At 33.1% G+C, this 27,244-nt stretch overlaps 1 protein-coding gene across 1 annotated transcript in view; it reads left to right on the plus strand.

The window, feature by feature from the left end:
* The window catches only part of PCDH15 (protocadherin-related 15), a gene marked incomplete at its 5' end in the record, with an annotated part of 518,346 nt that overhangs the window by 454,696 nt on the left and 36,406 nt on the right, over nt 1–27,244 (plus strand). The window contains 2 exons of the mRNA XM_011971273.1: nt 9,732–9,947; nt 19,143–19,231. Of these exons, the coding sequence (XP_011826663.1) occupies nt 9,732–9,947; nt 19,143–19,231 (305 nt within the window). The remainder of the gene's footprint in view (nt 1–9,731; nt 9,948–19,142; nt 19,232–27,244) is intronic.

Consider the following 27,244-nt stretch of genomic DNA (forward strand, 5'->3'; position numbering starts at 1 on the left):
AGACTTAAATGTTAGACCTAATACCATAAAAATCCTAGAGGAAAACCTAGGTAGTACCATTCAGGACATAGGCATGGGCAAAGACTTTCAGGACTTTAAAATAAAGATTTCTTTCTAGTTCCTAAAAATACAAGAGTTGGCCAGGCGTGGTGGCTCACACCTATAATCCCAGCACTTTGAGAGGCTGAGGTGGGTAGATCATGAGGTCAGGAGATCAAGACCACCCTGGCCAACATGATGAAACCTGTCTCTACTAAAATACAAAAAATCAGTCAGACCTGGTGATATGTGCCTGTAGTCCCAGCTACTCAGGAGGCTGAGGCAGGGGAATCACTTGAACACGGGAGGCGAGGCGAAGGTTGCAGTGAGCTGAGATCACGCCACTGCACTCCAGCCTGGCGACAGAGCAACTTCGTCTCAAAAAAAAAAAAAAAAAAAAAAATATATATATATATATACACACACACACACACACACACACACACACACACGAGTCAAATTAAGGTGGCTCTAACCTGCCAAAGCTCTGTTATTATTTTTGCCCTTTGCAAACACAACTTGACATAGTGACCTTGGTAGATGGAAATTTGAGATTTTAGTATTTTTATCCAGATATTCTAAAACACTTTCACTCTATTTCAGGGAAAGTGAGCCTTCAATACCATTAAACGTTAAAATGGGTCTAATTGAGAAGCTGAAGTTAAACGTAGCATTATCGAACTTTAATGTGTTTGAAAGTTCTTAGGACATCACTAATTATTTCACTAATATTTCTGCATCCATGGTATTCATTTAGGCAACAGAGGGGAACAGTTATTTAGGCTATTAGAAAATTAATGGTCTCCCCTACTCCCCTGTAAGATAGAGGCAATTATTTGGTGATTTTCTTTTAATGTTGTACATCTGTATCCATTAAAATTTCCAGATGAAGCCTTAGAAATGGGTAAGTGGGTGCCTGTATCTAAACTTTCATTTAAAATATAATTACAGCAAGTATAATTATTATATTCATTTCTGACTTTTATTCTTTTAGAACAACTCTAGACATAACTTTTTTTTATTTTGTTCACTATGGGAAACTCATAAAAGTCAGTGAATCAAATCTTCCAGAGTCACCTCTCCCAGATATTAATGACTTTGTTGTGAACTCAGCATAAATGTTTGATTATAAAGAAACTGGTGGAAAAAGTAATATTGTATTGATTCTTTAGTAAATTGTATTCATTTAGCGTTTCCATAGTGAGACAGTTTTAATTTTTATGCATGAATTTAACTCAACTTGTTAAATGTCCCCTTATTACTATTAATAAATTATAGAGTAGATTTATGAATTATTTATTTATGCCATTACTAAAATATGTCTATGAATTTCCCCAAATATTAAGAAAATAATACTTATTATATTTACAGTATGTGGTTCTGTAGTTTCTATATAACGTGTGGGTTCTAGGTATGAGTTACTTGTTATTTACCCCGTTTGCAGTTTATTGGGCTTCTTAATATCTGTGGATAACAATCTTTTATCCGTTCTGGAAAATTCTATCCTTGCTTCCTCTCTGAAACTCTGGTTGAATGTTTGCCAAAATTTTCATTATAAACTCCACATTTTTTTTTTTCAGGTTTTTCATCTTTGTAGCTCTGCAAAATATTCTGGGTTACTTTCTTTGCCGCATCATTTCATTTACTAATTCCCTGGTCAGCTGTACTTATCCTGCTAACAATCCCATCTTGGGGTATTTAATTTTAATTTTTTTTTTATTTCTAAAAGATACTTTTTATTTCTTTTCAACAAATCTCATTTTTTATTCCACATTTTATAACTCTTTATTACTGAAACATATTAAACATATTTGCTTTATATTCCGTGTCTACTAAGTCAAATATTTAAAGTCTATGTTGTTATGAATTTGATTTTTTTATATCAACAGACTTTTTGTGATCATTTGTTTCCTGTTTGATTTGATAATTATTATAACTTTTCATCTTTCTTAGAACTTTATTTGTTAGAATTATTTTAGGCATGGCTTGGAGGAGTCGTTTTTGAAAAAGCACTTGCTTCTGTCAGGAGACTAGGCCATTGTCAGTCATAGATGATTTATCTTAAATTCTCAGGTTGTGGTTTGTCTGTTCATTCAGGTGGAGTTCAGGGCTATTAGACTTTACCAACCCAGAATATTATGATTTCTCTTTGAGTTGGGCAAACTAGTGGCCTGCAAATAATGGCTGCAAACTAAAATGAAGGCCTCTTTTTGGTCCTAGAGTCTCAGTTTAAGTTTTCTCTTCACTGCCCTCAATAGCAAAGTTTAAGTTTACAGTTTTCTTTGCAGTTTCGGGTGATAGCAGCAGGGAAAAATAAATAAATTTCTCTTTATTCTTACGGTGAGAATTTAACTTTCTGGGGAGGGGATCTTAATAGACTTGCTTTCATCAGTAGGCTTGGGGCCTTGCCTCCTATTGTCTGAGCCACTGAAAACCAGACAAGTTAAATTTTAAGTTTATCCAGGCCGGAAAAAAAAAAAAAATTCTAAATGAAAGCCCCCATCAGTACTATGATTTTTATACTCGTATCCTTGTGCATTCAGACTTCTATAACAGAATACCATAGACTTGGAAGCTTATATACAAGACAAATTTATTTCTCATCGTTCTGGAGGCAGAGAAGCCCAAGATCAAGAAGCTAGTAGATTTAGTGTCCAGTGAGGCGTTCCTGGTTCATGGATGGCTGTGTTTCTACTGTGTCCTCTCATGGCAGAATGGGACAAAGGAAGTCTCCGGGGCCTCTTTTGAAAAAGGAACTGATCCCTTTCATGAGGGCTCTGCCATCACGACTTAATTGCCTTGCAAAGGCCACTCCTTCAAATGACGTCATCTTGTTTCAACATATAAATGTTGAAACAATATAAATTATATGTTGAAACATAAAATTATGTTTCAATATACAAATTTGGGGAGACATAATCAGTCTATAGCACTTTGTTTTTGACTGGCATATTTGTTGTCTTTCCATCTTCTTGATGCATCTAGGAAGATTTTTTAGAATATTTTATCTAACATTTGTTGTTTTATTTTTAAACTGCAATTTTATCCCTGGTATTTAGTCTGATATGTGGAGTGTAGTGGTTTTAAAGTGAGACCTATCCCACTGTGCTAACAAGCATATGTGTGATTATGAGCAAGTTACTAATCTCTCTGTGCCTCCATTTCTTGGCCTATAAAATAATAATGGAACCTACTCAATGGAAAGGATGTCATGAGATAATGTAATAATATATGTATTTACATAGCATCTGGCAAATTGTAAGTGTTCAATAAATGTTAGCAAACACCGGAAGCAGCAACAGCATTATACAAACAACATAAATGGACTTGGTAATTTAAAGAACGCCAGGCTGGTTGTTGATCTGAGACGGAGTCTAGCCTCAATCACTGATTTTAGCAGATTCAATGGCGTAACAGGGGCAGAGATCTGTCTGCAGTTAAGGAATGATTGTAAAGTAAGAAATTACAGATGGTGACTCTATAAAAATTTTCTGAGGAATTTAACTGTGAAAAATAGATATGGAAGTTTGGAGGCTAGTGTCACAAGTGTGGACTCAGTAAAAGAAAATTTCATTTCATTTTAATGAGAAAGACATAACGTGTTTTATAGTCTGTAGAGAAGGTGAAAAGGACAGAGACAAATAGAGCTGATGAAGCATTAAATGCAGAAGGGATGGGAGTGATTCAGATTAAGGCATAAGTGCCTTCAGTGAGATACATGTGAGCTGCTCCTCTGAGATTTGAAGAAAGTAGTAAAAGTAAGTACAGATATCGGTACATTTTTAGTTATGTGATGAAAAGCTGAGAGTTCTCACATTTGATATCCTCAAATTTTATGGGAATTAGAGCTTCCTTATCTCTGGAAAAGACTGAAAGAATCTGTGAACTAAAGAAAAAGGCAAACTTCTGGAGTGAGAAAGATAACTTACATATAGCAAGGATTTCCTAAATAGACCAAAGGCACAGTTAAACTCAGAGACCATGGACTTACAGTAGCACTAGTCTGACTGATTATGTAATTTCTCTCCACTCTCTTCAGTCACCAGAAGGAAACTGATGGTTAGTTTGGTCCAAGAGGAGAAAGGTCTAAATGTTGTGGAGGGAGAGAGAAATGAGAACAATGTGATCGACTCTGACTTCTATGATAAAGCAGAAAGGGACATAAACTCTGAAGTAATGAGAGCAAAAGGCAATTTGCAGAACTGAAAATTCACTGATATCAAAGAAGAAGTCTTAACTAAGTATGGTGATTAAAGTTGTGGTCAGAATTTAGACATGAAAGTTTAATATATAAATTAAATATGGAGTGTTTCTTTAGGAGGTGTATCTCCCTAAGGCAAAAGACTGAAGTGTGACTGTAGAATTAAATCGATGCAGTGAGGTCGTTCAAAGACTGATGAATGTTATTCATGCCTAATACTTTAAAAATAAGTTGCTGGATGTGTCATCTCAATGAATACTGAAATTTGTAAAGAAGGAGGAAGTTTAAATAGAAAGGGTAGACTGAGAGCAAGATAGCAACATCCTCATTATGTTCAGCAACAAGGAGGGGTAGAGTGTATACTGTACAAAAGTGCATGGATTTCAAATGAGGAAGAGGTTTTGCAAAATTGCTTCAAAAATGAGCTGGAAGCCACGCCCAGCTAATTTTGTATTTTTAGTAGAGATGGGGTTTCACCATGTTGCTCAGGCTGGTCTTGACCTCGTGACCTCAGGTGATCCTCCTACCTCAGCCTCCCAAAGTGCCTGTAAACCCAGCTACTCGGGAGGCTATGGCAGGAGAATTGCTTGAACCCGGGAGGCGGAGGTTATGGTGAGCCGAGATTAAGCCACTGCACTCCAGCTTGGGCAAGAGGAGTGAAACTCCCTCTCAAAAAAAAAAAAAAAAAAAAAAAAAAAAAAGAAAGAAGAAGAACTGGAAGCAATAAAAGAGAACTGCAAAAGAAAATTAAGAAAAATAGAGTTATTAGAGCAAAGTGCTTGCATCTGGAGTTCTATAAGAGAAAAATGGTTAATGCATTATTTTGTTAAGGGAGTTATAATTATGTGATAATGTGTCTGAAGTAATAAGGGTCTAAATTGATTGAATGCATAAATGTACATATTCATGGCTAAACATATGGAAAAATGTTAAACCTTTTGAATCACTATTATGAGAACTTAGGTAACAATAATAGTTACACCAGACTTGGCCATATTTATATTTTTGTATAAAAAATACACATATGTATGAATATACATAAAATTTTCAAATGTTATTTTTGGGCTTCCTTATTTTTATTTTATGAATAAAGAAATCTGAAATTTTGAGTTATTAGTTTTTCTTTTCTTTTTTTTTTTTTTTTTTTTGAGATGGAGTCTCGCTCAATCGCCCAGGCTGGAGTGCAGTGGTGTGATCTCGTCTCACTGCAAGCTCAGCCTCCCAGATTCACGCCATTCTCCTGCCTTAGCTTCCCGAGTAGCTGGGACTACAGGTGCCTGCCACCATGCCCGGCTAATTTTTTTTATTTTTAGTAGAGACGGGGTTTCACTGTGTTAGCTAGGATGGTCTCGATCTCCTGACCTTGTGATCCGCTTGCCTCAGCCTCCCAAAGTGCTGGGATTACAGGTGTAAGCCCCCCGCCAGGCCTTGAGTTACTCATTTTTCAGTCACACCTGACATTGGAGTTCACCTCACTCCAAAACATAATGCAAAAAACAAACAACCAAAAAAGTAAGTTTAAAATTCTTTAAAACCAAATAGAGACAATATACTCTGCTGAAACTCTCACTTACTTTTCACATCTTGACCCAGATTTAAAATTGTGCTCTGAACTTTATTATTGGTGTGACTCAGTGTGTTTTTAAATATATCGTATCTTGTTACTGAGTTTATAGAAAGAACATTTTGTTATTATCTATGTATGATGGTATTGCATATGCTCAACATCAGTCAGAGCCACATCTCACAGGATAGGTTTTGGGTTTTAAAATATGTATTTGTTATAAATTGGGTAGACTAAAAATTAAAAATCCATTCAATTGCTCTTAAGTATGGCACCCATTGGAATTTTCATCATTCACTATTTAAATTACTAGTATTCAACTGAAAATACTTGAGGAAGAGGGGAGATTTGAAAAATATGCTAATGATCCTGGCAATCGTCTTTGATGAATATGTCCTGAAATAAGATCTCTAAGATCCCAAAGACTATCATATTCATTCAAAGAAATAAAAATTAGAGTCCTTACTGTATAACATACATATGCCAATAGGGTTTTATTTTTTTAATTCCACTAAATATGATTTTTAAAAAACTTTTATCTCATTCTTGACTATTTTCCGCAAATATTAGGGCATTTATATGAAAAATCATAAAAGAAAATAGTTATTTCTGAGTTAAATTGTCTAGTTCCACACCCAAACTTTTGCATTAAGTGATTGTTTGTTTCAGGAAAGGCACATTTAACAAAACACTTTAATCTTTTAAGATGGAATATGACTATTTTGTAGTTATCATAATTTAATAAATTAGAAATATTGCAAAGTGAAATTACCTGCTTACTGAAATTGGAAGTTAATCAGTAAGAACTGTGTAAACTAGCTTAATATGCCAAGCAATCTCTGTGATTTTATGGTAACTATCTTTTCTTTTCCAAACGTGATTGTGTTGTTATAGAGTATTTATTTTAAATATAAGGGCTTAGAATCTTACAATGCAAAACTGAATGAAAGAAGTCAGAAAATAGAACATATTTTATGATTCAATCAATGTCAAGTTTAAAAAATAGGCATAACTAATCAACAGTGTTAAATTAGGAAAGTGTTTTTCCTTAAGAAGGCCTCAGATTGTGACTCCAAGTGCATGAAGTGCATTCTGGAATATGGATAATAATTTTGTTTTTTCAAGAGAGAGCGTTTCACTGTGTTGTTCAGGCTGGTCTCAAGCTCCTGGGCTCAGATGATCCTCCAGCCTTGGCCTCCCAAGTGTTGTTATTACAGCCATGAGTCACCATGCCTGGCTTGTTTTGTTTCTTGATGCAAATGCTTGTCATGTGGATGTGTGTATTTTACCAAATTTTATTGAGCTTTACATTTATAATTTGTACACTTTTTGCATGTTTGTTATCCCTTTATAAAGTTTACACTAATAATAAAAAGTTTGTTTCAGAGAAATAGCCATGTTATTAAGAAGATAGAGAATAATATGTAACCAAATCTGACTGATTTGACATTTGTCCCAAATTTGCTCATTCTATGTGGAAGAAATGTCTTGGATACCTTGATTCAGACTGACTTATTTTAGCTGGGAATATGCGTTTTCTTTCTTATGCTATCCTTTGTTAAGTGATTATAAACCTGTGGTTCAAAGTTTAAGTACAAAAAATTTTGATACTATTTTTCTTTCTTTGTTCATTTTCTTTTTCCTTTAAGTAAGAATGTGACCTAACATTGATCACTAATTACTATTATTCTAATACCAAAACTGAGCTCTGCCATGCTGTAAGCCATATAAACTATCTAAAGAGATTAGCCAGTAGTTTGAGCTTATTCTCTTCTAAAGATAATTTTAGGCTTGGCACAGTGGCTCATGTCTGTAATCCCAGTACTTTGGTAGACAAAGATGGGAGGATTGCTTGAGTCAAGGAGTTCAAGACCAGCCCAGGCAACATAGCAAGACCCTGTGTCTACAAAGAATTAGCCAGGCGTAGTGGAGTGCCTATAGTCCCAGCTACTCAGAGGCTGATATGAGAGGACAACTTGAACCTGGGAGACTAAGGTTCAGAGAGCCGAGTTTATGCCACTGCACTCCAGCCTGGGTGACAGAGAGAGAGAAAAAAAAAGAGGGAATATTAACTTCCTAGAAAATTCATGAAATAACTGATCCTGAAGTGAAGTTATCTGGATTGTGTAGTTTAAATTACCTTTTCTAACAAGTGATATGATTATCTGGAAATGTTTTAAATGGTTCACAATATATATAGAATTTGAAGCTAAATCAAGTTCATGCTGTATTTAATACACATTTGCTATTATTTACTATTTTAATCATTCATGTCTCAACTTTACCACTTATGTAGTCTTTCATTATGTAACTTAAATTAAAATTAGATTACATTGAAATTTCAGTTTCTTGGTCACATCAACCACTTTTCATTTGTCATATTTGGCTAGTACCTACTGCATAAGACAGAGCTGATTAAGAACATTTCTATCACTTCAGAAAGTTTTATTGGATAGCACTAATTTATATAAGTAAAACAATATATTCCTCAGTTTTTTTATTGTTATTAGATAAGACTATTTTTGTATGATTGTATTTTGTATTTTGTATGATTCTTAGCAATTCTTAGTAATGGCAGATCATAAATGCATACTCAAATTCATACTTAATAATAATAGCATAGATAAAAATAGGAATAAACAGATAATAAAAATAATAATTATTGTTATAATGAGAATGTATAACTTACACATCTGGTATCATGAATAAGGTATATATCATCTTTTATCAAGTTTCTAAAACTCTCTTATCTACCATTTATTTTCCAAGTATTTCACTATGAAATAATTCTGAAATAGACATTCTAAAACATTTCCCCCAATTAGATACCATAAAGCTGACCCAATTTATGGTTATCATAGCTGTATTTAAAAACAAATGAAAAAAGTCTAAACAATGTGCCAGTCCTTTTTAATTCTAAATGGTAGGAAACTTTAATGTGTGGATCATAAGTACCTATCACAGGAACAAATATGCTTAATCAGGATACAAGATGATTAAAAAGGAAGTCGGATGGTACTTTATTTTATTTCAGTCTAGATATTTTACTACATTCTTTTATATGTATCCCACTTAGGCTATATGCTATATCAAAAATACCATCATATTGTATGCCTATTACAGCAAGACAAACATTAGGTAAACAACCAATTCCATCCTTCAGCCAATTTGTATCAACACACAGAGTTGAACTCAACAAACATGTAAACCAAAAATCTTGATTCATTGACTTTGTTAGTGTCTACGTCTGTTTTTTTAAATATACTTTTAAAATTGACAAATAAGAATAGTACTTACTTATTGGCATCATAGATGTTTCTGTATGTGTAATGCATAGCAATCAAATCAGATTAATTAGCCTATCTATCACCTCAAACAGTTATCACTTCTTTGTGTTGGGAAAATTCACTATCCTTCTTATAGCTATTTGGAACTATATACCATTGTCAACTATAGTTATTCTACAGTGGTATAGAGCTCTAGAATGTATTCCCCCTATCTAGGACATTATGTTACATGAAATAAGCCAAGAACAGAAAGTTAAACAGCACATGTTTTTATTCATATGTAGAATCTAAAAAAAAAGATGATCTCATAAAAATAAAGTGTAGAATACAAGATACTGGAGGCTGGGAAGGGTAAAAGGAAAGGAGGGGTAGGGAGAAATTTGTTAAAGGGTACAAAATTATACCTATGTCCTTTTTATTCATATGTCAGTAATTATTATCATTCTAATAACAACCATTCGAAACTGTGAACACAAAGTCTATGAATCTACATAACTATATCCAGAAAAAATAGACATTTAGGAAGGCTTTATTGTGTTATTATTACATAAGAAACCTCATTCTTACAAACAAAAATAAGCCGTTTCATAAAGGTTATCTTTTCCTGCTTAATCATAATCTCTTTTTTTTCTCCTCCTAGGCTACTGATAAAGATACGGGCAATTATAGTGTCATGGCCTACAGACTCATAATACCACCAATTAAAGAGGGAAAAGAAGGATTTGTAGTGGAAACATATACAGGGCTTATCAAAACTGCTATGCTCTTCCATAATATGAGGAGATCCTACTTCAAGTTTCAAGTTATTGCAACTGACGACTATGGGAAGGGACTGAGTGGCAAAGCTGATGTACTTGTAAGTAGATAAAACTTCAGGAAAGGGAAGTAGCTGCAATACTAGCCATGGTTCAGTGTTTTCAGCTTATAGAACTTCTAAGATTAATTTAGAACGGGTTTTCAAAAACATAGTTATTATTAATATTCACTCAGATTGTTAGTCACTATAGTTTAGGAATATGTAAATATATGGTTCATATATATAACACCATAAGATGTTTATTTTTCTTGACCTTTGAGAAAAACATTATAATATTTGAAAAATTATGATTGTAACAACAAAGGTATAAGCATTGGATTTCTATTTGGTCTTCAAAGCTCATTTTTAATATAGTGTTGTCCAGTGCTACATAAAAATTTTAAATACTTCACAGAGTTATACTATGAAAATTAAACTATGAAGTTATTTGTTTAAATTACTTTCAGCATTTTGTAATTGAGAATACAAAGAAAATGTTTGGGGGCAAATTTTGTTCCAATAGTATTTATTTCTTTGTTCTATCAAAATCCCCAATGATGACATTGATTAACCTTGACTAAGTTATATTTGGCTATAGTCAATAATATCATTGTTCTAATTTTCACTTAGGCTGTGCAGAAGTTCAGTGATAGATCATTTGAAAGGGAAGTTCGATATTAGCTTTTATTGAAAATATTTAATAGCAGTTCATATATCCTGTGGACTCTTTACCAACTTGAAAGCATAGGTTATTTGGACTTTTGTCTGATGACCCTAATACAAAGTATATTTATTGGAAATATTTGTCACATAAAGACAGATCAAGAATAAGTTGTCTTTTGTTCTTTGCATTGTACATTTTCGTTTTTTCACAGTTCGCCTCATTTAGTTCCCTGGACAAGCATAACCTTCATGTACATGCAGACATCAATGATCAAATATTTTTGTTCTTAGATAATGGTGAAGAACAATCACCATGATTGTGGCCCAAACAGCCCTCCAGGAGCATTCTCTTTTTTAACAGTAAAGCTGCAATAGAGTAAATGAAGGCCATTCTAAGCCAAGAAGTTTTGACATAGGAGATATTAAGTTTGACATAAATTTATGATCAAATTAAGATCGGTAAAACTTATAGAACCTTATACACTTTATTTTTATGAGATCATCTTTTGTTAGACTCCATACATGAATAAGAACATGTGGTTTTTAACTTTCTGTTTTTGGCTTATTTCATGTAACATAATGTCCTATTCTATTGTTCTATTATTTAAGATATGCACATTTTGGTTCTTAAAAGCTAAACATATGCCAAGTATGGTGGCTCACACCTGTAATCCCAGCACCTTGGGAGGTCGAGGCAGGTGGATCACTTGAGGTCAGGAGTTTGAGACCAGCCTGGCAAAGATGGTAAAATTCTGTCTCTACTAAAAATACAAAAATTAGCTGGGCGTGGTGATGTGCACCTGTAATCCCAGCTACTGGGAGGCTGAAGCAGGAGAATCGCTTGAACCCAGTAGGCAGAGGTTGCAGTACACCGAGATCAAGCCACTGCACTCCAGCCTGGGCGACAGAGCAAGACTCTGTCTGAAAAAATAAAAAATAAAATAAAAACTAAACAATAAAGTCACTACACTAAGTGTAATTAAAATACTATAAAAATCAACACAAACAAAATATATATAATCTTTGCAAAATATATACTTTTAATATATAATCTTTAAATATATATCAGTCTAATTATATATGTATATATTTTGTACATATTAGTGTACATATGAGATATAAAGTTTATTTTTAATGTTTGAATTCCATACCTATTGTGTGGAAATTTAAGAATATGCCTTTTAATATCATTCAAAATATATTTACAAAGAAAGACATTTAATTCAAAGAAACCATAATTTGTTATATATAGATATCATATTCTGATGCAAACTAATAACATCTAGTACGCCATCCCAGCCAAATGATATTTATGATAAGCTTTGTAATCCTACCAGTCAAGAGAAAGGAGATGAGATAAATAAGAGGTTTATCTAGAGAGTGTGAGTGCCCAAACCAAGAAGGAAGAGAGATGATGACAAGTCTGAATAAATTACAAATGTGTACTCAGCCTGGAAGAGTATGAGAGGAAAAATGAATGAGGAATGGCCTGAGAAAGGGGGAGGGTTTTAGGGAGAGTAGGCTTTGATCCTTTGTTACTCAGGTGGGGTGTGGAGAGATCTTTTTTTTCTTTCTTTCTTTTGGTTTAGCTTTAGGAAGTTGGCATTAATTGGCTTAGGTTCCCTGCCCCCAGACCCAGGAGTTTCCTGTTTAATCCACCATTAGAAAACTATCATGAATTGGCCTTAGATTCCCTGGCCCCAGACCTTGGTGTTTTCCCTTTTGATTCAGCTTTAGGAAGTCAGCACAAATTGGCCTTCGGTTCCCTGCCTCCAGACCCTATTCTCCTGCGTCAGTATCCATTTAAATTAATGACTGAAACCCTCCAAATGAGCTTTTGCTTTGTTCAGTAATCACTCTATATTTTGCCTCGATGTCACAGAAAATCTTCTCTGCTCCTAATTCTCCAGTACCTTGTCCTCATTCTCACTATGGCCTGATTAACTGGCATGCTATTTCACAGAAAACTAATACTAAAGCATTTAGAAGGACACTTCTATGACTCCTACCACTAAATCTACCTACCCTCCAGGATCTAGACCAATGCTCTTTGCCTTCTTTCTAGCTCTTTTAGATGAATTATCTCTGTTTTTATCTAAACCTGTACATCTACTAATGCAGTAGATCCAATTCCCACTCACCAGCTCTTGGACATTGCCTCAGCAGCTCTCCCATTTCTTTTCCACATTATTAATATAAATTTCCTCCTTATATCAGATTATTCTCACAACAATGCTTTTTTCTTATCTTCCAAAAATTCTAAAATATCTCTTGATCTATATCACCTTCTAGCTGTCATCCATTTCTCTATTCTTCTCTCTAGCAAAATTCTATGTTAGAATTGACTTATTTCTCACTGTTGAATCTCTCTTAAACCCTCTAATCATAGGAGTGTTTTCTCTCCAATCACTCTTCCAAACTATTCTTGTCGATGCCTCCAATGACTTTCATGTTAGGAAATGTACTGATATGTCAGTCCTTATCTTACTTGAACCGTCAGCAATGCTTGACTATTACCCTCACTAAGGTTTCAGACCCCCCACCATACTCCCTTGTTTACTCCTTCTCAGTCTCCTTTATTGGTTCATTTTCTTCTCCTGACCTTTTAGTATTGAGGTTTCTCAGGACTCAGACATTACATCTCTTTTCTATCTGCATTCACTCACTTGTTAAGCTCACTTAGTCCCATAACTTAAAAATATCATCTACATAGTGAAAGCTCTCAAACTTACATCTTTACCCTAAAGGTCATTCCTGAACACCAGACTCGCATATTTATTTGTACATGTAGCCATTCCACTTGAATATTTTTAAAAACGTGTTTATTTAGTGTTTTCTAATAGATTTCTCTTCTTCATCATATTTCTTCCACCTATAGTCTTCCTCATTTTATTTGATGACCAAATCACTTTGAGTTCCTTAGGCAAAAAATTTCTTGACTCCTTTCTCTTCTAAACCTCACATTCATTCCCTTAGTAAATACTGTATATCTATCTAGGCAGCTGGCTAACCTATCAATGAAAGTGTCCTAAACACCTTTTCAATATTTGTTGATGAAATGAGAAGTAGGCAAAAAGTATACCTGCTGTATGTGGAAGATGGTTGCCTCAAGGAAAAGCACTATGCAAGCTGAACTAGCTGCTTTTTAAATGGACTAACACTGTCATATGAAAGAGCAACTTAGAGACAAAATATGGTTATTCACACTTAAGTATTTGGTAGGCATTTACACCAAATGGATGAAGGGAGCCTGTCATTTCAATGTAAACAAGTAATGATAATACTGAAGCTTTCAAGGACAAATTAGAATATTAAAAATATTGTACCTGTCACTGTAAACTTTACTAGCTTCTGAATATTTAGACTTTCTTGATGAGTCAGTGGTTTTATTAAATAATGTGATTTATTTATTGATATTGTGTAATGAAATGTGTTGATATTTGCAAAATGTGCAGCGTTCAGTAAACTTGTATTTTCTAAGTGGCCAATGCAAGATGTTAAAAAGTTATACATGTGTAAAAGATCTATTCAAAGTACAATGGCTGGGTGTGTTGGCTCAGCCTGTAATCCCAGGAACTTGGGAGGCGCAGGCAGGGGGATCACCTGAAGTTAGGAGTTCAAGACCAGCCTGGCCAACATGATGAAACCTCGTCTCTACTGAAAATACAAAAATTATTCGGGTGTGGTGATGGACGCCTGTAATCCCAGATACTCGGGAGGCTGAGGCAGGAGAATCGCTTGAACCCAGGAGGCAGAGGTTTCTGTGAACTGAGATCACGCCATTGCATTCTAGCCTGGGCAACAAGAGCAAAACTCCATCTTGAAAAAAAAAAAAAAAAAAACAAGTACAAGACAGACAAATAGATTTTAGTATAACTGAACATGGTTTTAGATTTCATGTGGAAACTAATCTTGAATTTTGGCATAGTATTTTAAAAAGAAAATACATAATTATCTAAGTGGACTATTAAAACACCTCTTTTATTTCATAAAAAGTGAGTTTGCAACAGAGACCAGTTAGGAAAGACAGTTCAAGCAGGAGGTGATGAATATCTCTAAAGTTGGGTTGTCCAATATGCTAGCTATCAGCCAAATGTAGCTATTGAATACTTGAAACATGGCTAGGTCACACGGAGATGTGCTATGAGTATAAAATACACACCAGATTTCAAAGACTTCAATAATAATATGTAGAATGTTCTTTACATGTTAAAATTATATTTTACTAAACATATATTAAACATACTGGGTTAAATGTGTTATTGAATTAATCTTATTATTTCCATCTTTCTAATGTGGGTGCCAGAAAATTTAAAATTACATATGTGATTTGTATTCGTGGCTCACATTATATTTCTATTGGACAGCACTATTTAAAATGTATAAGAAACTTATGAGAATAAATGGAAAGGACATAGACATAATAACATGTAAATTTCCAGCCATTTTTTTTTAATTTTGTGCTTCACAAATGTTATTTCTCTTCTTTTTAACAATACCTAGTAATTTTAATCCATTACAAGTATAAATCTCAATGATGATGGAAACATATTTATAAAGCCTTCATTAGTGGTTAACCTACGGAATTAAATAATTTTACAAAAAATTACTAAATATTTGGTGTAATAAACTGACATGCAAAGTTCTGGAAATATTTGCATTTTTGCAGAAGGTATACTGGAAAAGTAGCATAAATAAAATCTACTAATCTTAAACAGCTAAATATCCTTGTTATAGATGATAAAAGAAACCAGAATAAAGTTGTAGAATTTCTGTGGAAGACCAAAATGTAAATTGTAATATCCTATTTTCTGCATTTGTGTAGTCAAAATGTGTGTGTTCTACATAAATCAGACATTAGCACTTTGAGGAGATTTAAAAATTTTAAAGTAATTAGTTAGAGGTAAGTGTGAGACAACTACTCTTGGAGTTAAATACAGTGCGACAGTGCGACCTTTGTTAATTTATCAGAATTAAATATTTTTTCTTTTTGTATCTTTAAAAGAAAATACAAAAGTATATTTTCAAAATATATTAACATCATAATAAAGTATAACTTTAAAATCGATATATTCCAGACACCTTAAATGTTAACTCATGCTCTTTCAGTCAGAATTTTGCTCAAAATCTCACTTTTTTTTTTTTTTTTGAGACAGAGTCTGTCGCCCAGGCTGGAGTGCAGTGGCATGATCTTGGCTCACTGCAACCTCTGCCTCCTGGGTTCAAGTGATTCTCATGCCTCAGCCTCCAGAGTAGCTGGAATTACAGTCATGCACAATCATGCCTGGCTATTTTTTGTATTTTTAGTAGAGACAGGGTTTTACCATGTTGGCCAGGCTGGTATCAAACTCTTGGCCTCAGTTGATCGGCCTGCCTCAGCCACCCAAAGAGCTGGGATTGCAGGTGTGAGGCGCTACATCTGGCTTAAAATATTTTGAATAAGTAACTTATCTTTCTGATGAAGGGAAAGCACTGACTCTCCTTCAGATTTAACAACATTCATTCTTTCCCTTCCACTAACTTTACATTGGTCAGATCTCCATCACATGGCTCCATTAAACTACAAAGAGGGCTGAGAAATCTATTGTATGTTCCCAATAGGAAGATAGACAGAGCTGGGTGAACAGCTAACCAGTCTATACTTCTGATTATCAAATATTTCATTATTTTCCACACAAATAGAACAAAGTCTTATCAAAGTTAACACCTGAATCTTAGCTGTCATGCTGTTCTTTTTATCTGGTCTAGAGGGAACTGCTGGTATTTTAGTGATCCAGAAAATAAATTCACCGAGTATAGATGGTGGAAAAATACAGAATATCCAATAGAAATTCCTATTTGAAGAGGACAATAATGGTAGACAAACAGAATTGTCCAGGCCAATTCTGAAATCCTGTTGGGTATATATAATGTAGATCCCCATCCTTGGAGCAGGAGATTTCCTTGATTAAATCCTGTTTCTACCCTAAGATAGAAAAGCTTATGTTTGGTCTTCCTCTGTGGCTGCTGAATCTATCCTCCACTAGTTACTACTTAGTTCTTTTCCCACCTTTGTTTTTGTTCACATCTTATATAATATTTGCAAAGTGTGACAGATTTCTGGTATATACAGCCTGACACCAGCTTGTATAGTTTTTTGGATCTATATCCATAAGAACCTTGCAGAAAATTCATGCACATTGGAAACAGATTTTTAAAAAAATTGAAGTCTACACTGCAAGAATCAGACAATTTGAAGACAGTTTATTGAAGGGTCTATTTTTGAAGGCCTGGGCAGGATGAATGTAGGGAAATAAGAGACATTGGAGAATTAGAGGAATACTAATAGTAGGGATTTCTAACAGTCTGTCAGCCAGAAAAGGTGGGTTGAAGCACATGCTTACCAGACCAGGAGACAGATGTGTGAGAAGAGAACAGTTTGACAGGTCAGACAGTCCTAACAATTTTCCACTGAAAGACTCAATAATAAGGAGTTATTTCTCCTACTCATTTTCCTCTCTTTTCCATTATCCTGCTAATGCTCCCTACTACTCACTGTATCCATGACCCACATCATGGTCCAGGGGCCTTCTCCCAACAGATGGTGGAATTAGGAAGTGCTTCAGCGCTAGTCCCACTACAAAAGCTCCTCTGTCCTGAGGCCAGGACTCCAGTACTTCTGAGTCCAGCAGTTAGAGGAGATGATGGGGGCTTCGGGGAACAGAGAATGAGGCCTAGTGACTGTAATTCTCATTGGGATAACACTGTGTAGTTACCACCTGTTCCAGGTGGTTTGCTTTTTATCAAAACTTTTAACCTTTTCTGGTTCAATGTTAAAAGAAGGAAAAAAGAAGGAGAAGGAAGGAAGAAAGAAGGAAAGGAGGGAAGGAGGGAACAGTTATACAAGTTTCATATACATACTTCTAAAAATTTTTATCATGTAATTTTACTGCTAAAAACTCAAAAACAATAAAACAAAAAATATTTCTATGCAACTTCTATATCCTTTTTTACTGAAGACCAATAAGAAAAGACAAAATGATACAAAAACTGTAATGATCCCTTTTGCTAGTGAAGTTAGATGTGTTTTGTAAAAAGACAATCAAGACTCAGTTACATGTTGAAGGGAAATTTAGTCATTTGGTGCCGGACTCCTATAACGGGTTAGGGGCACAAAGTTAAAACTGCCAGCATAAACTGCTTGCTCAGAAGTAATAATCAGACCTACTCCTGTCTTAATAGAGTCTTCAGACATGATTGATTAGGCTCACACAATGGTTTGATAGATTTCTAACTAGTAGCAAACATTTTACATAATATTTTGGATTTCTTTTTGTCCTGAAAAACTGAAAGATCTAGGAAATCTGGATTTTTTTTCCCCATATTGCAATATTCCTTAGAGGTGAGTAGTAGCTGACCTCTTCAGCTGAGTTAATATGCTCTCAGATTTGTGTTACTTCCACTTCTTTCTATTATTTCATACTTTTAGCTACTTTTCTCATTTAAGTTACCTGCCTGGTTCCTGAAGACATCTGAGTTTGTGACCACTAATAGGGGTCTCTATATGTAAAGAACCTGGAGCCCATAAAAAAATATATGGCAATGTGAAATTACTCCCTACTGTAGATTGTATTGAGATGCGGTGCTAAATGTGCCTAACCCAGAGTGTTCAATTTATGATTCTGGTACAAATGCATTTATATTTTAATAGTGTGTAAATGTATGTGCATGATAATATATGGCCTTTTAGAATTTTTATATCAGTATTGAAAAATAGTAAAGAGCACAAGCTCTGGTGTAAGACAGACTGCATTTAATTAGGATTAAGTTATTAAATATATCTTCCATTTATGTTTCTTATTTTAAAATTGAAATGATCTTAATAACAACCTGATTCTTTCTGTATATTTCAATGAGTTAAACCTGTAAAATATTGAGGAAAAGAATAAATGCCATGTTGTAAGCACAGAATAAATATTTTTATTTTTCTTCTATTTTTCAAATGTAAGATCATAGAAGAAATTCAGTAGATTTTAAATGAATGAGACATAGTTATCAATAGCCGTTAAATTAGCTCATTTAACCCATAGGTAAAGTTCTAAATATATATCTCTACCTACACAAATTTAAAGTTGGTTAAATAGATAAGAAAACTATATGTGATGACCTCATAGAATGAATTATTCTAACCAGTCATATCTCAGATTCTTAGTTACAATGAATAAATGATCTCTCAAGACTTGTAAAATATAAAACATATTTTTCATTATCTTGGGTGTTCCTTAACAATCAAATTTTTTAAAAAATGCCACCCTTCATGTCTCAGTAAATACCCAATAAAACAAACACAAAACCAAAAACAATTGAAATAACTCAGAATTTTTAATTTCTAGGTAAACAACAAATAGTTTCTCATGCTCAGTCTGCCCCAGTTAGTCTCCAACCCCTTGTGTAGATTGTATAATTAAAAAAAAAAAAAAAAATTGTTCCTGAATTTGAAAATGAGAAACCACTGTGTCTATGCATAGTAGGGAAGAGGTAATATGGGGGTTTTCTGATTATGGAAATTTCGGTGAGTGAAAATTAAATGAATTCTCTTTTTTCTTCTTTCAGGTCTCTGTGGTCAATCAGCTGGATATGCAAGTCATTGTTTCCAATGTGCCTCCTACTCTAGTGGAAAAAAAGATAGAAGATCTAACAGAGTAATTGATTTTGTTTCCTTATATATTTATTTTTATATGACCTTGATTTTTAACGTTTTTATTTTTAAAATTTTATTTTAGATTCAGGGGATCCATGTGCAGGTGTGTTACATGGATATATTGCAATAATGGTGAGGTTTAGGCTTCTAGTGTGCCAGGCACCCAAATAGTGAGCACTGTAGCCAATAGCTAATTTGTCAGCCCTCATGCCCCTCCCATCCTTCCTCCTTTTGGGTTACTTGATTTATTTTAATTTTAATTTTTTTAATTGGGTTACTTGTTTATTTTAGCTGTTTAGTTGTTGGAGTTTTGTAGATATTATGATACTAATCCCTTATCAGATGTAAGATTTGCAAATATTTTCTCCCATTCCATAGGGTGCCTTTTCACCCTGATGATTGTGTCACTAATTGGGCAAAAAGTTTTAAAATCAGAGGTAGTCCATCTGTCTATGTTTGCTTTTGTTGCCTGTGCTATTGGCGCCATATTCAATAAATCATTGTCAAATCCAGTGTTACAAAACTCCTTTCATATATTTTATTCTAGGCATTTTATGGTTTGGAGGTCTTATATTTAGATGTTTAATCCATTTTGAGTTAATTTTTGCATATGGTGTAAGATAAGGGCCCAACCTTATTTTTTTACATATGGATATTCCATTTTTTCAACACTAGTTGTTTAAGAAATTATCCCTTCCATGTCTGATTTCTTTTTGTAGATTTTTAAAAAACCTATGTAAATGTAAATTTAGAGTTTTCTTAGGCAGAAATATTTCTGATCCCTTTTTGAAACCTACATTAGTAGATGGAAGTGGTAGTGATAAGAACCGTTAAGACCTGAGTCAGCACTCTGAAGCCAGCACTCCCCCATCCGTGTCTGGGATGAGTGATGAAAATACACACATAACTCAGGTAGCCATCAGGGTGCCAAATAGTTAATTAAATAGAAGAATTTATTGTTCTAGTGACAAGACCAATAAACACATTAATTCCCTGTGACATTTTTAGGTGACAAGTTATATTATCATCAAAGCCATTTCTGTATTTCCCTCGAGACATCCCTATCTGATGAAGTGGAAAACTAGAATATCATGTGATCATCATTTTTTATTTTTATTTTTTGGTAGACCAATATTTTAGGCAATAAGATAAAGTTCCCTTGGTAAGTATATAATTAGTACAAATGAGGACACTTGATGAAAGGAAAAATAATGACCTGACATATCCATTTTACAATGGAGCAGGTTTTACAAAGATGAGTATACTCTGATAGCTAAGACCACAGTACCTGGAAAATGGAATGATTGTAGTAAATCTTAGCTGCTATAATAATGATGATTACTCCTCACCTCACTGAATTGGCTGAAATGACTATACTGAAATTTTTTTTTTTTGCTACTTTTTAGATTTTAAGCTTATAAAATTGAACAGTCCCCATAAGCAATAAAACATATTCATTTTTGTATTCCACAAATTCCAGTGAGGATCTGCACCACTACAGATACCCTTGAATATCTATGCTTTGATGTATTTTCAGTTGATCTTAGAATTCACCTCTTTGTAAGTCTTGTGGTTTTTTTAATTACTTTTTTTAAAAAATTAAGGCATAGGAGAAACAACTGTGAGAATAACAGTAGGGACACCTAACTACAGTGGACAAATAATTGACGAATAATTGTCTAAAGAAGAAACTATGAAATGTTTGCATTTTATAACTTCTTTCTACTCCCAGTTCACCATGAAACTCAAATAAGAGAAATTTGTGGCTCTAAAATTTCAATCCTTAGGAATCTATAAAAGAGACATTTTGAAAAGTATAAACTTGAGTTTAGAAACACAGAATTACAGTATTTCTGTAGGAATCGGAACTGACAACTTATTTCTCAGAGTTGCTCAAACCCATCTCTTACCTTCTGAATAAAATATGAAAATTCAATTATGATAGAGCTTTACTGATAGTTACTGACTTTATGTGGAAGAGCCTCAATTTTATGAAATATTTATGTAACACCTGAAATGTGCTGTGTAATCAATCTATAGTTTCTAGAATTAAGCTTACAAAACCTATGTTAGAAATGTAGCCAGGATATATATCACATATATAGAATTTATTTGTATAGTATATATAGTGTGTGTGTGTGTGTGTGTGTGTGTGTGTATATATATGTGTGTGTGTGTATATATTTATATATTTCTAGGAGGAGAGTTGGAAGGCCTCTCGGGAAGCATACCTATGAAATAATAACTGCTAACACATTTTCTTAAATCAATGTAATAAAAATTTGGTTTTAAGGGGAAAGGTTGAGCTCCTTTTTATTTCAGAGAACCTAGGCTCATTTCACAGACCACCAAAGACTAGCTAGGAAGTCTTGGGCCACTATATCAAACTCTTTGAGTTTTTGCATTTGTATCTTAAAGCTGGGGATTTATTAGTTAAAAAATAGTTACAGATTGTAACTGGAAATTTATCAGTGAACAAAGTGAAGTCCCTGTTGCCATGGAGCTTCTATTCTATTGCATAAAAATGGGGATATAAAATAGCAATATTAATAAATTAATATGTAATATGAAGTTATATAGTGATAACTGCAATAAAGACAGGTAAATACAAGTAGGAATGTAACAGTTATAAAATAAACTGTAGGCAATCATAAAAATAAAATACAAACCACAAATATAATAATAAATCCTACCATTTATTATTCAAGGTATAATTTACTATTCTTGAAAAAAAGGTTTAGTGTGACTTAGCTTTATTCAAAGCCTTGGAAATTCATGGTTTTGACAGAAAGAAAATTTATTTACTACTTTTTGAAATATTCAGTTGGGGCATTATTTAGTAGAGAAATAACCTCTTTTTACAAGAAGAATGACTTGTCTTTAACTCACTAGGTTAATTGTGATTAAAGAAATCACAGTTCTCTACAGAACTGAAGATACCCCAGTATGTAATTACACAATTAAAACCTACTGTTTGATAATAATAGTTGTGCACATTGGAGTAGCATCTTTAATGCTTATCTATTTGAAATGTAGAAAAAGTACAGATTTAAAATTCTGTTTTTAGTTAAATATGGCAGGATTTTTAATTATTTCCAAAACTTTAGTATTCAATTAATCACATGGAACAAAGATGATTATAAACAAAGGTGCTCCATGACTTTCACTTCTGTTCTATTTTTGAGGCTTAAAATGTTTTATTTTACATGGATTCTTAGTTATTATTAGAAGGAACATTATCTTAGTCCAATATGAGTAAATTGTTTATTTTAAGGATTAATCATCTGCAAAATGGCTTAAATTCACAATAATTAGTGTTTTATCTCAGATAACATATTTCACATATATTAAGGTAAGATTTTTTTATGTTGTATGAGTTGGTTTTTCCAAATTTGTACATATTTTTCTATAAGCAAAGTCTACCGAAAGCAAATCACTTATGAAGTCTTAAGATTCCATTGCATATTGATTCCATAAAGAGTCCTGTATGCTGACATGTTTCTTCCAATAGATGTGTTTCTTATATTAGTGGTCATAATACTCATCATTCATTCACTCATCAACACATTTCTGAATGCTTATACTCTATTATACCAGCTTCTGTTTGGGGAAAAAAATTATATATAAAGAAAATAAATCAACTTTCTTAATTAATATTTGCCATCTGAGAGATGTAACATAAAAAAAAAAAACAAGTCAATCATATTTGTGTCCTTTCCCCATGCCTTCTCAGCAACATAGAAAAAAAAGAAGATTGATAAAAATAAAGGATGAGGCATGGCTGCTACATTTAGGCAGTGCATTTTGTCGAATCAATATTCTTTCTACTTTTCATCTTTTTTACTTTTTAGTATTCAACCTTTTGGAGACAATGGAAAGCCAAAAGAAACAAACAAATAAACAAAGAAAATAGTTTCTATAATCCATTGAGGACATTTTCATTTTGCTTTGAGTTGAAAAAAGTTTAAAATCTTTGCGCTATTGTTGTTGTTTTCAAAAAGAGATAAATGGGATCTTCCCAGATTAAAAATACATTTTATTGGAAGATCAATTAAAAACACTATGTTTAGTTTTAAATCAAATATAAACATGTTTATGTTGTCTTTATTTGCTCTGTGAAAATAATACAAACAAAATTTGGGGGCAACTATTTTGTTTAAGAAAATAGCATGATCAAAAGATATAGATTACAGAAATAAAATTACTAATGCAAAATGAACCATTGTAATGAAGGTATCAATATATTGACTGAATCTTTGAATTGCGCTTCAAAATTTTAGAAGTGTTTGAAATGTTCTTATCAACTTATGATGGAGAAAAAATAATTGATACAGGTATATTTTTTCCCGAGATTTGAAGGGAAGGGGTTATTCATATTCAAAAGTGAAATTCACTCATAAAACACTAAGAAAAAAAAATTCGGGCCGACTTTATTTATGTTTTCATTTTAAGATCTAGAAATTCGGAAGAAAAGCAAAGAAAGACTGAGTGGGTAATCTTAAGTTATATTCTAATCTGTTTTTCTCCCCTCAAATATCATTCAGTTCAGTTTATTTTTAAGATCTTTTGCTTGTACCAACTAGAAGATAACTAGAAAATAGTTGTGTAAAAATAAGGACATCATTATATATTGTTTTATCAAAACATTTGAATCACAGTTGCTTTATGGAGATCTCCAAAATACGTAGTGGACATTTATTTCTTTTAAAATTCTTTCCTCTCTTCCTCCTCTTTTTTATGTTTTCTAGCCTAGAAGTTTTGCCAAATTGAACAGCTTATTATTTTTATAATTCACCCCAACTCATAGTACAAGGTAGATATATCACTTTCTTGAGAGACCACTTTAATCAGCAAGAGGCAATTCCTCTGTTCTCTTAATCCTATTTATTATTCTTTTCTACACTTTCTTTAATTTATTCAATTTACCACAGTCTGTGCTGCTGTTTTTTAATGTGAGACATAAACTCCACAGAATGTTTATGCAAGAGAATTCCGTTTGTATCAGAAAGTCATAAGTTATATTTTAGATGCTTTCATATATGTCTAATAAATATTAAAGACTAAATTTAATTTTGTTTTAATTGTCTACTTTATTCCAAAAGAAATACAAGTAGTTTACAATGATTCACACAGGATAAAAAGGTAAAATACATTAAAAATGAGTTTAGAAAAATAAAGCAAACAAACAACAAAGAAATTAAAGAAAGGATCAGAGTAAGAGTAAGTAATTACAGAAATGCTGCAAAGGCCTGTATAGTCCATATTGAGTAATCACAAACTTGACTTTCACCTTGTTAGGGCCAAAGTGAAAGAGGCAAACAAGCTAAACAAAAAGAACAGACTCAGTTACAAAATTAACAAAACCATATCTCTTCTGGTACAAAAGGACTCCTTCTAAATCTGATTCCAGATTAGGGGAAAATGTTTTTATCTTGTGGGATACCACAGAGAGGTTACCATGTAATGTAATGAACAAAATGCTCCGTGGCACCTGGAGCACCATTTAGATAGAGTCTAGGTAGAGTCCCTGCGGGTCTGTATTAATGGAGGAAAGAAATTCAGAACAGCAGGAACTGCATTCCTGTATTTTTATCCCTCCAGCCATCTGCAATGCCTGTTGATTCATTTAGCAAAGCTTTTGAAAAAATATTGATAAGGACTTGGGGTGGAACTCTCTATGATGCTAGATAAATATAAGTCATTTACCTGAACAAAAGGCTAAGTAGGGTTTATAATCATAAAATCTGAAGAGTTCTGGTAACCATCACAACAAATAGCTAACATTTATAGCATGCTTCATATTGGTTAGATTATGTGCATTTAATGGATGTAGTCTCCTTAACCTATCGTAGAGGATCTTTGAGGTAGGTTTCATTACTTTTCCCACTGTATAGATAAATTCCCTGAAACTTTGAGAGGTTAAGTAATTTCCACGAAGACACAATAGTGGAGTTTTAATTTTAATCTATATCTATCAGCCACCAGCAGACGGAGTTTCCTCTGTTACATTGCCTCTTAGGAGGCAACCTAATTAAAAACCTAACCCATCTTTTCTTGAGAGTAAGCTGAGCATGCAAAACCTGAAATTCTCATCACATGGTAATTTTAACTCAACTCATCCACACAGACAAATGGGTAATTGAGAAGATGGCTGCTGCAATAATTTTAGTGTAAAAAAGTAAATAAATTAAAAGCTAAATCCACCATGAGTAAATACCTGTCTCAGCTATAAAACTATCAGTAAACACCTTACACTACAGTTTTCCATAATGCAATTTCTCGTTGAAATTAATTGAAGATGTACATACAGGTAACTGGATAAGGTAATGCTGTAAATTGAAATTTAAGGGCATCTACCAAAAATAACTTGGCTTGAGAATAAGTAAGTTAAGCGAATCAGTTGTTTATTGACACTCTTAGTTTGTGATTTTAAAATAATGCTATCTGCATAGGAAAAAAAATCAGTTAAATAAACCTTTCAGCATTTATTCTAAGAAAGTTATTTAGATAAACTTTGTATTGGACATTAATTAGTATGTGGTACTATACTAAAATATGTTACATAAAATATATTAGCTATATTAACATATTTCTTTAGAAGTTTTCTGTTTTTAAAACTTTTTCTAAAGGTGACATGATTAAATAAACATTAACAGGAGTATGTTATAGAGTATTCAAAGTAAAGTGGAACAATAAAACCTTAAATTAAAATGTAATTTTTGTTCAATAATTGTAATTATCATTCAAATTTAAAACTTTTTTTTTCACTTTTTAGAAGACTATTCAAAGCCAGTTTTCTGTTTTGAGAATGTTTGACATAATCAGATACTGTTTTGCTTCATACTTGATTGTACTATTTACATTTTAAATAGGTATATTGCTACCAAGAAGTCAGATCCAGGGCAATTTTTGGCATTCACTTTTAATTCTTTGTGTGTGTGTGTGTGTGTGTGTGTGTGTGTGTGTGTGTTTCTACATACACTATTGATATAACCTAGTTGTGCATATTTTTGGGATATATGTGATATTTGGATTCATATATATAATGTGTAATGATAAATCAGGATAATTGGAATATCCATCAACTCCAACGTTTTTCTTTGTATTGAGACCATCACAATTCTTCTTATGTAGCTATTTCGAAATATACAATAATTTTTTTAACTATAAATTACCTGCCATACTGTTGAATACTATAACTTATTTATTTTCTCTCTATGTAATTTTGTATCAATTAACCATCTTATCATTATCCCGATCTTCCTCCCCTTCTCAGCTTCTGGTAAGCACCATTCTACTCTCTACCTCCGTGAGATCCATTTTTTAGCTCCCACATATGAATCAGAATATGTGATATTTTTTCTTCTGTGCCTGGCTTATTTCACTTTACATAATAACCTTCAATTTTAGCCATGTTTCTGCAAATGACAGGACTTCGCTCTTTTTTATGGATAAATAATATATATACCACATTTGCTTTATTCACTCATCTGTTGATAAACATTTTGGTTGATTCCATATCTTGGCTACTGTGAATAGTTCTGTGATAAATATAGGCATGCAGATATGTCTTCAATATATTGATTTTCTTTCTTTTGGATGTATATCTAGCAGTAGGATTACTGAATCATTTTATAGTTCTATTTTTAATTTTTTGAGGAACCTCCATACTGTTTTCCATAATGGCTGTACTACTTTTACATTCCCCCCAATAGTGTATAAATCTTCCTCCTTAGCCATATCCTTACCAGCATTTGTTATTTTTTTGTTTGCAATTCCTGTTGGGATGAGATAATATTTCATTGTGATTTTGATTTTCATTGCCTTGATGATTAGTGATGTTGAGCATTTTTTCATATGCCTATTGGCTCTTTGTATACATTATTTTGAGAATTGTCTATTCACATCTTTGGCCCATTTTTATTTATTTTATTTTTTATTATACCTTAAGTTCTAGGGTACATGTGCACAACGTGCAGGTTTGTTACATATGTATACTTGTGCCATGTTGGTG

Source organism: Mandrillus leucophaeus, unplaced genomic scaffold, assembly GCF_000951045.1.
Source record: "Mandrillus leucophaeus isolate KB7577 unplaced genomic scaffold, Mleu.le_1.0 Scaffold999, whole genome shotgun sequence".
NCBI lineage: Eukaryota > Metazoa > Chordata > Mammalia > Primates > Cercopithecidae > Mandrillus > Mandrillus leucophaeus.